A 12,820-nucleotide genomic window follows, 5' to 3' on the forward strand; every position below is an offset into this window, starting at 1 on the left:
CGACTGGGCCACCCGTGCCCCCTCTTGTCTCATAACAATGTTAGATGGCACTAGTCCTGTTCGATAATTAAGGTATCGTAATGACTAGTAGAAATCTGCTATTTTAAGCGGTTTGCTATATGTTATCATTATAGGACTAGTGGATTAAAAATGTTATTTTCTACTGCTGGAAAGCCTGCCTTAATCTTACACATACATAGTAAGCATCACAACACAGCATATTTGTTGTGGCCATGCCAGAAATAAACTTGGCATTAGATATTTTCACAAATTATTTAACTTTTGATTCTTTTTTTATCTCTTCCAAATTTGCAAAATACCTACAGGACCATATGGGATGACAGGCAGACAAAGAAGTAGAGGTAGAGGTGAGGTGAGGTGAGGTGAGGTGAGGTGAGGTGAGGTGAGGTGAGGTGAGGTGAGGTGAGGTGAGGTGAAATTGGGTTTAATGTCGCGTCCAACATCATTGCACTTATAAAGCGACGTGCATGTGTGTGTGTGTGTGTGTGTGTGTGTGTGACATCAGCCTTGAAGTCTATGTAAAATGATTAGGGTTTGCGAGAGCCAGTCCCTCTAGATTTTCACTAGTCTTGGACCAAAGGACTAGTGTTAAGACCTGAAGCTAATTCCACAAAGCGATCTTAGCACTATGATAGTCGTAAGCCTATGTTAAAGGATGGGAGTTACGATCATCTTAGCGCTAAGATCACTTTTTTGTGAAACGGGACCCTGGATGGGCAGGGTTAGAAATTGGCACTAGTCCTATAGTCCTTGCCAAAATGCCCAATAGTTAAGGTATCCTAAGGACTAGTAGAAATTTGCCATTTTTAAGGGTTTTGCTACATGTTATCATTATAAGGACTAGTGGTCTAAAACTGTTAGTTTCTAACGCAGATGGGTATGCAATTTGTACTACTCACTTGGCTCGATGAGTTTGTCCTTGAGAGCCTCCATGCTGCCGACCTCCTGCTCCTTGGGGGAGTGGATGACCATGACGGTGGAGCCGAGGATGCACAGCAGACAGCCCACCTTCCCCAGCAGGTTGAGGTGCTCCTTCAGCACCCGCGACGCCAGCACAGCGCTGCAACAACACCACACCATAGCAGTGAAACACTGAGTAATGTTTAACCAGGGGTTCATCCAAATTTCCAAACTACTGAGTGAGTGAGTATGGTTTTACACTGCTTTTAGCAATATTCTAGCAATATCACGGCGGGGTACACCAGAAATGGGCTTCACACATTGTACCCAGGTCTTCGGCGTGACAAGCGAACGCTTTAACCACTAGGCTACCCGACCGCCCAAATTTCCAAACTAAGCACCCTTGGCAGGCAAATGGGGAATAGTGTTATTTTGCCCCAACTTGGAATATTTGGAGTTTACAGTATCTTAACAGTGCACTTAATGCAAAAGATGTAAACATTATAAATGCGAAACCAACACCAAAGTATCTTCCTCCTTATAAAGTCACATCTGCAGAGCCATACAATTACTAACACTAATCAATTAGTAGTGAGTGAGTATGCTTTTACGCCGCTTTTAGCAATATTCCAGCAACATCACGGCGGGGGACACCAGAAATGGGCTTCATACATTGTACCCATGTCGGGAATTGAACCCGGGTCTTCGGCATGACGAGCGAACGCTTTAACCACTGGGCTACCCGACCGCCCCAATTTCCAAACTAATCACCCTTGGCAGGCAAATGGGGAATAGTGTTATTTTGCCCCAACTTGGAATATTTGGAGTTTACAGTATCTTAACAGTGCACTTAATGCAAAAGATGTAAACATGAAAAATGCGAAACCAACACCAAAGTATCTTCATCTCATAAAGTCACATCAGCAGAGCCATACAATTACTAACACTAATCAATTAATAACATGAAGTGGAAATTTTATTATAGACAATATTCCAGATATATAATGACGACCCGTACATAATCCAGTCTGACCATGCAAACATGTCACAAGCATTAGCATCGATTGCCTCATATCGAGGTATATGTCACAGAGCCTGAGTGAGTGAATGAGTGAGTGAGTGAGTGAGTGAGTGAGTGAGTTGGGTTTAACGCCGCTTTTAACGGTATTTCAGTTATATCACGGGGTGTCAGCTTAATGTGGGAGGAAAGCCCGAAGTGATGCAATTCTCAGACGTTTACCACTTCGATGAAACCCACGAGCACGGGTATGGTGCTGACAAACCTAGAAACATAATCGGGGCGAACCGGGATTCGAACCCACAATCATAGATTTCTGGCGTGCCCTCACAGAGCCTGACCTCCACATCAACAAAGTCAGCAAGCCTGACCATCCGATCCCGGTAGTCGCCTCTTATGACAAGCATGTGTTGCTGAAGAACTATAGACATGGAAAAGATTGACTAGTTTAGACTTATTACTAGTGACATTATACTAAGTGTTCTGTCAGTGTGAAATACTGAGATTTCTGAAGTTGAGAAAAGGGATAATTTCATTGAAGGCAACGTAACAGTTGCAGTGAACACACCATTTTGACAAATGACAAATGATATCAAATGAAACATGGTGAGATTCTCTACACCAGAGCTCGAGATAAGCTGCGTATCTGCGTGAAATACGCATCAGAAATGCAAAAATACACAGTAAAATATAATCCAACCGTATCAAATACGCAACGAACATTACAGATACGCTACAAAAATAAAACTTGTGCGTATCATCAAAATATTGTGAAGTAACCCTGCGTATTCGATTAGCAAATCAGCAACTTATTTTGAAATTATAAAGGGGCATTCCGTCAACCTTGCCAAACTCCACGATGACAGTTACATCATGATCATTTGCCATCACACTTTCTTGTGGAAGTATCGTGGTATTTTTGAGTACTATAAAGCTCTCGAACCCACACGACACCAGTGTGCAGGGACTAGATGAATAGTGTTTTTAAATATTTAACTTAAATACCCACATGTGTAAAAACTAGTGGGTAACAGAAATTTGAATACGCAGGTAGAATTACTGATACCCAATGATTTTAAAATGCATGGGTAAAATACCCACAACACCAAAAGCTTATCTGGAGCTCTGCTACACGTTGAACAATCTACTTGCAAGGCCAAATAGGAAAGTCAATGATGAATCACCGTTGCCACATATTGGCCAGCACTGTCATGCAAACTAATAGTTACAAGCTATCCAACTCTAATGTTTCCACTTTATCCAATAGAATTAATAAACAAGTAAGGCGTATAGTCAGTGTTAAATGATAAGAGTAGCCTCCCTTTGACATTTGCTAAACGAACTGTGTAATTGCCAGTGGCTTCCATTTCTACAGTGCTGATCACCTACAGTGCAGTTCGCCTACAGTGCAGTTCGCCTACAGTGCAGTTCGCCTACAGTGCAGTTTGCTTACAGTGCAGTTTGCCTACAGTGCAGTTTGCTTACAGTGCAGTTTGCCTACAGTGCAGTTTGCTTACAGTGCAGTTCGCCTACAGTGCAGTTTGCTTACAGTGCAGTTTGCCTACAGTGCAGTTTGCTTACAGTGCAGTTTGCCTACAGTGCAGTTTGCCTACAGTGCAGTTTGCTTACAGTGCAGTTTACCTACAGTGCAGTTCACCTACAGTGCAGTTTGCTTACAGTGCAGTTTGCTTACAGTGCAGTTTGCTTACAGTGCAGTTTGCTTACAGTGCAGTTCGCCTACAGTGCAGTTCGCCTATGTTGCAGTTCGCCTACAGTGCAGTTCACCTACAGTGCAGTTTGCTTACAGTGCAGTGCGCCTACAGTGCAGTTTGCCTACAGTGCAGTGCGCCTACAGTGCAGTTCGCGTACAGTGCAGTTCGCCTACGGTGCAGTTCGCCTACAGTGCAGTTCGCCTACAGTGCAGTTTGCTTACAGCGCAGTTTGCCTACAGTGCAGTGCGCCTACAGTGCAGTGCGCCTACAGCAAAGCAGGTTTTTATTGCACTTTGCATACACTATGAACAATGCACCCCTTACATTAATTGTGGACTAGTCTAAAGTATATGTTATTATTATGTTACTCTCTGTTGACAAACCTGTGAGTGGCTTTGAAACATGTTGTTCACATATTTCCTCTCAACACCCAGTAGATGAAAGGGGAACTTGATGCATTTTCATCAGTTATTAATCTTTTTCCAGTGTCAAAAAAGTTTTACATTTTTTCACTGTAAGAATTTTACAAATGTCAAATGTTTTGCTTCATCAAAAATTTAACATTTGTAATAACATTACAATGTGAGGAGAGTACAATTAACTACAAGTATAAATTATTCCTTGTTTGTTAACAATGGCATTGCATGGAGAAGTTCATTACAGTATAGGTAAACAGGCTTTGCTTTTGTGTACCCAGAACCATGAAGTGCTTTTGATAACACTGTAGGCCAAGTGCACTGTAGGCAATAGGAGAAGTCAGGTGAGGTGGAATGGGGTTTAACGTCGCGTCCAAGATTATTGCACTTATATAGCGACGTGCATGCACGTGTGTGTGTTTGTGTGTGTGGCTGCTTGTACTAGTCCGGACTGATGCCGATTTATATTGCTAGCACACTGAGATGGCATGTCGCAGTTTAACATGGATACCCCACTCAGACACAGTATACTGACTCTGAGCCGACCAGTCCTTGTTTTAGCCCCTTAATGCTGAGCGCCAGACAGGGTAACAACAAGTACCATCTTTTAACGTCTTTTGGTATGACGTGGCCGGGGATCGAACCCCGGACCTTCCGCTCTCTGGGCGGACGCTCTACCACAAGACCACGGAGGCGGTCCGGAGAAGTCAGCCTCCAGTGTGTTCTGGGGGGCACGAGTGGCCCAGTCGTCTAAGGCGCCGCGATTCGCTGTGCAGAGTTGAATCCCTTGGGCAAGCCAGAAACCTATGATTGTGGGTTCGAATCCCGGTTCGTCCCGATTATGTTTTGAGGTTTGTCAGCACCATACCCCTGCTCGTGGGTTTCACCGAAGTGGTAAACGTCTGAGACCTGCATCACTTCGGGCTTTCCTCCCACATTAACCTGACTTGCCGCGATATTACTGGAATATTGTTAAAAGCGGCGTTAAACCCAACTCACTCACTCATTCACTCCAGTGTGTTCGCTCACCTTATAAGTACACTTAGGGCACCCAGAGGAGTTACCAGCGTGGCTGGGGCGAAGGCGTAGGCAGCAAAGTTTGCAAATTCTCCAACAATCACTGAAACATAATCAGAAAATACATAAAACCTGTCACTTTCTTTCAAATAGATAGTAAATAATCAAGTCTGGACCAGACAATCCAGTGATTGATATCATAAGCAACGATCCATGTTTTTGAGGTAGGATAACCTGCAGTCAAATAAGTCGCTAAGCCTAATGATCCAATCCATTAAGTTGCCGATTACGACCAGCATAGGTTTCTGGGGACCTATTCTAACCCCAATCTAAAGGGGGCTCACACCATGAACGACATGAATATGTTTGTTTGTCTTTTGTTTGTATGTTGTTTACCGCCACACTCAGCAATATTCCAGCTATTTGGCGACAGTCTGTAAATAATCAAGTCGGGACCACACAATCCAGTGATTGACATCATTAGCATTGATTTACGCAATTGGGATACGATGACATGCATCAACCAAGTCGGTGAGCCTTACTACCCGATCCCATTAGTCGCCTCTTACGACAACATCGTCGCCTTTTACGGCAAGCATGGGTTGCTGAAGACCTATTCTAGGCCAGATCTTCACGGGTCGCATGAATTTGTGTAGGGAATGCCATGCTAACCTTCGCCACAAGGAAATCAACATGGATGAATGTCCACCTACAATGTGTTACTCTTTCTAAGCCAGGATATTAATTGTGCCTTGATCCATGATTGTGTATTGCCCCAGCCGAACATGACATTCAACATGTGCTGCCTTTAACATCTGTCAAACACGAATATGAAAATACTTCGAGATATTACTTTTCACTGTATGAAATAACAACATTATTCAAACGAAACCTATTTCGGTGTACATCTACCATGACATGATGTATGTGAGTTGGTTTAACGCCGCTTTTAACACTATTACAGTTATATTGCGGCGTGTCAGCTTAATGTGGGAGGAAAGCCCGAAGTGATGCAGGTCTCTGACGTTAACTACTTCGGTGAAACCCACAAGCACGACTATGTTGCTGACAAACCTAGAAACATAATCGGGGCGAACCAGGATTCGAACCCACAATCATAGGTTTCAGGAGTGCCCAAGGGACGCAACTCTGCATAGCGAATCGCGGCGCCTTAGACAACTGGGTCACCCGAGCCCCCTCAAGTCAGGGAACATAATACTAAATTCATAACACTAAATTGCGTATTCATTAAGTTCATTATGTAGATTTATTCAGTAACATAATACTAAATATGTGCTGCCAAAAAACACTAATGGGGGAACGATACCCGGAGGCATCGGTAGATCGCAATGTATTACTTCTCGATACAAGTATCAATCACAGTCGCACACTAAGGACAAAAATATCGATTCTGACGTTAAATGTTTGTTTTAATAGCTGTTCCACTAAACACTAATCGGTAGTGCAAGTAAATAGTGAAAACAACTATTTTCATTTGTTGTGCCATACTTGACACACTGCCAACTGTAAATTGTCAATGTGCCAGGTTTTTGGTCATCGTGTCTTTGAAAAAGATGGCTTATGCACCACAGATAAGAGCACATGCATGTATCGTGATACACAACGGATCGTGAGTAAGGTATCATGATACGCATCGGATATCACAGTTGGTGTATTGTCCCAGCCCTAAAAAACACACTATCTACCTCATTTGAGGGTAATCAATAAAATCTACAAATTTACATTTTTATGGATGCTTACCAATTAGCATAATTTAGCATGTTTATTCAGCTCTAGTTAACAAAATATGATGAAATCATCTGTGGTGAATGTGCATGCCAATGTATGCATGACACGTGCTGGTGTGGAATTTTGTTTCTTTTATAGGCCAGAATAAATATTTTTTATTATTTTACAGATTTTCTCGGTCATTTTACCAAGGGCACTGAGGCAAAACAATTTAAAGTAAACTACGCTTAAAATATACTCAAAGAGACCCCTAATTTTAGTTCATTATAGCTGTTGTTCTTATATACATATACACAGCACATACACAGCACATACACACAATTTGTTATATCTGCCAGTTTGTTGTAAGACTGTTCATTATAAATGTAGTTTACTGTATACTGTATTCGACGTAATAAGCGTAGTAAGTGCCCATGACGATATTTGCTAATATATTGGCTAGTGAACAATCCCAATTAGCACCCCTTCCGATTGATCAATGTACACAAGACTTATTTATTCTTGCATAATACATATGTTATATGCATCCTTAATTATGGGAAATTAAATTCTGTAATTCTGTTCTGTCGTATATAAACATTTCAGGCTGTCAGCATAAACCATGAAATTTACGATCTTTCAACTGTGTTGTTTTTCACCAAAATAATATTCTAATACGAGCCCCCTATTTCTAATTTTGAGAGCGCCCTGAGCGCTTATTATCTCGAATACGTTATCCCTCAAAATGAACTCTTGAAAAAAAAGATTTTAACAAAGATACAGACAATAAAGTTTGTTTGACTGTTTGATGTTTAACACTGCACTCAGCAATATTTAAGCTATATGACAACAGTGCGTAAATAATCGAGTCTGGACCAGACAATCCAGTGATTAATATCTTGAGCATCGATCCACACAACTGGGGAAAAATGACATGCATCAACTAAGTCAGCGAGCCTGACCACTAGATCCCATTAGTCGCCTCTTACGACAAGCTTATCATAAAACCCGCAACTGTCAATCGGAATAACCCGTGTTAAATATTACGTGGTTGCATGATCAGAAAACACATTCCAACTGTCACTTTCATGATCTGGTAAGCGACGCTCTGATTGGTTGGATGAAAGGTCGTTCTGAAGTGACCTGTAATGGGATGTCCTCAGATCTTTGTTTAGCGAAAGCGAGAACTAAGATCTGATTTTAATGAGATTGAATCACTGTGTTACTATGGTTAATTGAGGACGTAATTGAATGACAAGGTGTCAGTACTTAAGAGTAAATCAATTGCCTTCAATTATTTATTTCCGCTTTGAACAGCCGCACATGGTCATAAGCGGAATTTTTGATAGGCAGATTGGTGACACGTGAGGAGCACAGCTCGGGGATTAACAGTTAAACTTAAACATTATCATTGACAGAGTACACATGGGACCACAAAGTGGGTACGATATATCCGTTACTTCAATTTTATATGATAAAATATACAGCAAACGGCCGAGACCAAACGAACAGTTCGTTATAAGAGTGTTTCTTATAAAGGTAGTTTACTGTAATTAAAATAAAACTTGGCATTTTTAAAAAAATTGAGGGTTGGATCAGCTGTAAATTAAATACAAAACCTGTGCGACCCTCTCTATCAAGAAAGCCATGCATATTACACAGCCTTACCACCAAATCTCTGATCAATGTAGGTGAAAATAAACTTGTTTGAGTTACGCTTACTGCTGAGGTAAACTGAAACTTAAACCACAAATCAATCTGAAACTTAAACCTCAAATCAATCTTAACTGTGAACTTCAAAGGCTCCTCTTGCACAATGCTAAATCAATACATCATGACAGAAAAAAAAACAGATTTCAAACAATTCCACTGAGAATACGTTGTCATGTGAGAGTTATTGACTGTGAGCTTGACATACACGTTATGGCGCCGTTCATTGATTTATTGACTGCCAAGACTTCCTGAGTCCTGTGTAGATCCAGTCATACATAATACATCTGAGGTTACCAGGATGATCTACCATGTTCCGGCGCTACCTGTCTCTAGTTGCTATGGCAATGGCAGCATGGCACTGGGTTATTACCTAGTACTGAATACTTATACACAGTCATAGGGAGCAATGACCTGGCTAAGCTCAACACAAGAACTTTGTGTTGTGCACGTATCGATTGGCTGTATTGCTAGACTCCATGAGAACCTTGTGTTGTGCATGCATCTATTGGCTGCACTGCTAGATTCAACAAGAACCTTGTGTTGTGCATGTATTGATGCTGCACTGCTTGACACCACAAAAACCTTGTGTTGTGCATGCATCTAATGGTTGCACTGCTAGATTCAACAAGAACCTTGTGTTGTGCATGCATCTATTGGCTGCACTGCTAGATTCAACAAGAACCTTGTGTTGTGCATGCATCTATTGGCTGCACTGCTAGATTCAACAAGAACCTTGTGTTGCGCATGCATCTAATGGCTGCACTGCTAGATTCAACAAGAACCTTGTGTTGTGCATGCATCTAATGGCTGCACTGCTAGATTCAACAAGAACCTTGTGTTGTGCATGCATCTATTGGCTGCACTGCTAGATTCAACAAGAACCTTGTGTTGCGCATGCATGTAATGGCTGCACTGCTAGATTCAACAAGAACCTTGTGTTGCGCATGCATCTATTGGCTGCACTGCCTGACACCACAAGAACCTTGTGTTGCGCATGCATCTATTGGCTGCACTGCCTGACACTACAAGAACCTTGTGTTGCGCATGCATCTATTGGCTGCACTGCTAGATTCAACAAGAACCTTGTGTTGTGCATGTATTGATTGGCTGCACTGCTAGACTCCATAAGAACCTTGTGTTGCGCATGCATCTATTGGCTGCACTGCTTGACTCCACAAGAACCTTGTGTTGCGCATGCATCTATTGGCTACACTGATAGGCTAACAAGAACCTTGTATTGGGCATGCTTAAGTCTCCCTATCAACATCACATAGAATCTGACATAATGTATACAAAATGATATAACAATCTTGCAACGGAATTTAGCCAATGGCTAAAAGTATCTGAAAACATCTGGACCCAGATTGCATGACTTGACCAAAATTAATTCACAACAAGAGTTTGCCACTAACGTGGCTATATCCCCCGCCCCTGTTGCAGAATTTATGACATAATTAAATCTAAATAAACTCTAACCTTTTTTAACCGAGGTGGAACTTGTCATGGAAATTGTAAAAAAAAGTTTGGAACCTAAGTCCATCTTGTTGCCATGGAAACGTAAAAATAAAAATTTCTAAAATTTCTAAATAGCAAAAGGCACCAGTTCAGCATGTACCTGACACACCTGCAAAGTTTGATGAAAAAATATTGAACGGTTTCTGAGTTATGCTCCAGAAATGAACCCTACCCTCACAGAACCTAAGTCCATCTTGTTGCCATGGAAACGTAAAAAATAAAAAACGGACGGACGTACAGAGCCTGTTTCTATATCCCCTGTCAACTTTGGGCGGGGGATAATGATTAATCTCTTAGGTCCCTAACCATCCAGCCTTGAGACACATACAACTACACTTTGTTCTGTGTAGTATTACTGAATGTGTTTGTTGTTTAATGCCACAATCAGCAATATTTCAGCTATATGACGGAGGCCTGTAAGTATCCAGTCTGCACCGGACAATCCATTAATTGATATTATGAGGAATGATCCACACTGTTGGGATACAACACCTCGCAATCAACCAACTCACTGATTCTGACCGCCCGGTACAATAAGTTGTCTCTATTGACCAGCAAAGGTTCGGGAGCAATTCTAACCCGGAATCCCCTCTGGGGTGTTATATTACTGGCTACTAGACCAAAAGGTAACCAGAAATTTGTAATTCATTTGGTATTCAATTATAAAAAATAAAATGATCTTCTTCGAATTTTGTTTGATTTCTGAACAAGTAAATTTTGGCACTGACATTCTGAATGGAAGACTATTCAATCTCAATGGAATGAAGGGATTTATTTCCATTTTCTTTGATTTGAGGGAAAGTTGTATGTATGTATGTATTAGAATTTATTAGCTGAAGGTCAAGTACTTTGTTGAAATGACCAAGCTGTTTATAACTCTATATGTTGATGTTGGGAACATCAATTTTAACCCCCCGATAAGGTCCTTTAATGCTAGTGTTCAGTGCATATTCACTGCAATGACCAAACATCAAGGGAAATATCTGTATCGAGGTCTGATTATTTAACAACTTGCTTCAGTAGCATCTTTAGACTAGTGTCTGCTCCAGGTAAGGGGTGGTTGTGTAGCCTAGTGGTTAAAGCATTCCAAAGACACGGGTTTGATTCCCCACATGGGTACAATGTCTGAAGCCCATTTCTGGTATCCCCCACCATGCTATTGCTTGAACATTGCTTAAAGCGGCGTAAAACCATTCTCACTCACTGCTCCAGGTAAATGAATGATATATCAGCGTCAACACTTAATTCCCTGACAGGCCAACTTGTACAATCCTTAACCAAGCATTAAAGAGGCATTATGCTCAATGGTCAGTGGCCTATATCTAATCTAGGTCAAGGTGAGGGGAAGTGGGACTTAACGTCACGCTCGAGATAATTGCTTTTGTATAGTGTGTGTGGCTGCTTGTACTATTCCCGAGTTGACTTTGTAGTACTGGCCACTGAGATACCATGCCACACTTTAACATGGGTGCCCCATTCAGACACAGGATACTGACTCCAAGCCGACTAGTCCTTGTTTTATCACCCTTAATGCTGACTGCCAGGCAGGGTAACAACAAGTACCATTTTTCAATGTCTTTTGGTATGACATGGACAGGGATTCAAACACTGATCTTTTCCTCTCCAGGCAGACACTCTATCCACTAGATGTCTAGGTCTAGTTGTGGTGTTTGGTTGCAAGTGTGGACAGTCTCTCCATGTGATTGGAATAATAGTTGACTGCTACACTGACATTCACAATACATACATATTTAAATTATTGTCAGCAGAAAGAATATAATCTTTTGTGACCACAATGCATTACTCTCTTTATCATTATGATATAGATGTACATTTCTTGTTCGTTTGTTTGTTCGTCTGTTAATAATCAAGTCTGGACCAGACAATTCAGTGATTGACATCATGAGCATCAATCTATACAATTGGGATACGATGACATGCATCAACCAAGTCAGCATGCCTGACCATCCGATCTCGTTAGTCGCCTCCTACGACAAGCATAGTTGCCTTTTACTGCAAGCATGGGTTGCTGAAGACCTATTCTCTACCCGAATCTTCACGGGTCAAACATAAATGTCATCATCACAGAAAGTCCCTAGAGGTTCTACTACACCAAATCAGAACCAGTTGGGACAGTGCGGTTTTCGTAGGGAGCCTTCAGTGCAGATCGAGAGATATCTGCAGGCTGTGATTGGAGGATATTGTGCAAGATTTTTATGTCTTTTAAATAAACATCCATCCAGTTAGTAAAACTGACCATGTTTTTCTTTATTTAGTACTGTCTTTTTCAACATGATGACTTATGCTGAATGTGACCACAGCTATTTTCAAGTAGGTGACATTTGGTGCGAAATGGGGTGGTGGGTTTAGTTTCCTGTACTCGGAAAAGGAGCTGGCTAAGCTAGTCATTTTTTATTTTGTTATTGCTGCTCTAAGGCCAAACTGTTCACACACGTACAGGTAATAGCTATTGAATGGTAGTTATTTAAAAAAAAATATAACGTTACTATAGAAGTCTATGGGAAAACATTTGGTTGTGTGTAGCCTAGAGTGACATCATGCTCGGTAGTTAGAGGCTATTATAGGAGACAAACACAGATAAGGATGAGATGACTTACTGAGGATCATGCCGGCCCACCACATCCATTCCTTGAGGTAACCATACCCGCCCTGGCCTGCAACACAACACAATACACGGTAACAACAGTGGAACTGTCAGCAGCAGACACTACAGCAGGAAGGCAGGACATTCGACAAGTTCTGTTGTATCCAATCTGTTT

At 41.4% G+C, this 12,820-nt stretch overlaps 1 protein-coding gene across 14 annotated transcripts in view; it reads right to left on the reverse strand.

The window, feature by feature from the left end:
* The window catches only part of LOC139449371 (magnesium transporter NIPA2-like), a 48,498-nt gene that overhangs the window by 3,554 nt on the left and 32,124 nt on the right, over positions 1 to 12,820 (reverse strand). For all 14 annotated transcript variants that reach the window (XM_071230721.1, XM_071230714.1, XM_071230717.1 and 11 more), the window contains 3 exons: positions 12,659 to 12,715; positions 5,097 to 5,187; positions 921 to 1,081 (listed from right to left, as the gene is read on the reverse strand). In XM_071230721.1, coding sequence (XP_071086822.1) covers positions 921 to 1,081; positions 5,097 to 5,187; positions 12,659 to 12,715 — 309 coding nt within the window. The remainder of the gene's footprint in view (positions 1 to 920; positions 1,082 to 5,096; positions 5,188 to 12,658; positions 12,716 to 12,820) is intronic.

The sequence above is a fragment of the Haliotis cracherodii genome, unplaced genomic scaffold, assembly GCF_022045235.1.
Source record: "Haliotis cracherodii isolate W230 unplaced genomic scaffold, xgHalCrac1.p SCAF_8, whole genome shotgun sequence".
Taxonomy (NCBI): domain Eukaryota; kingdom Metazoa; phylum Mollusca; class Gastropoda; order Lepetellida; family Haliotidae; genus Haliotis; species Haliotis cracherodii.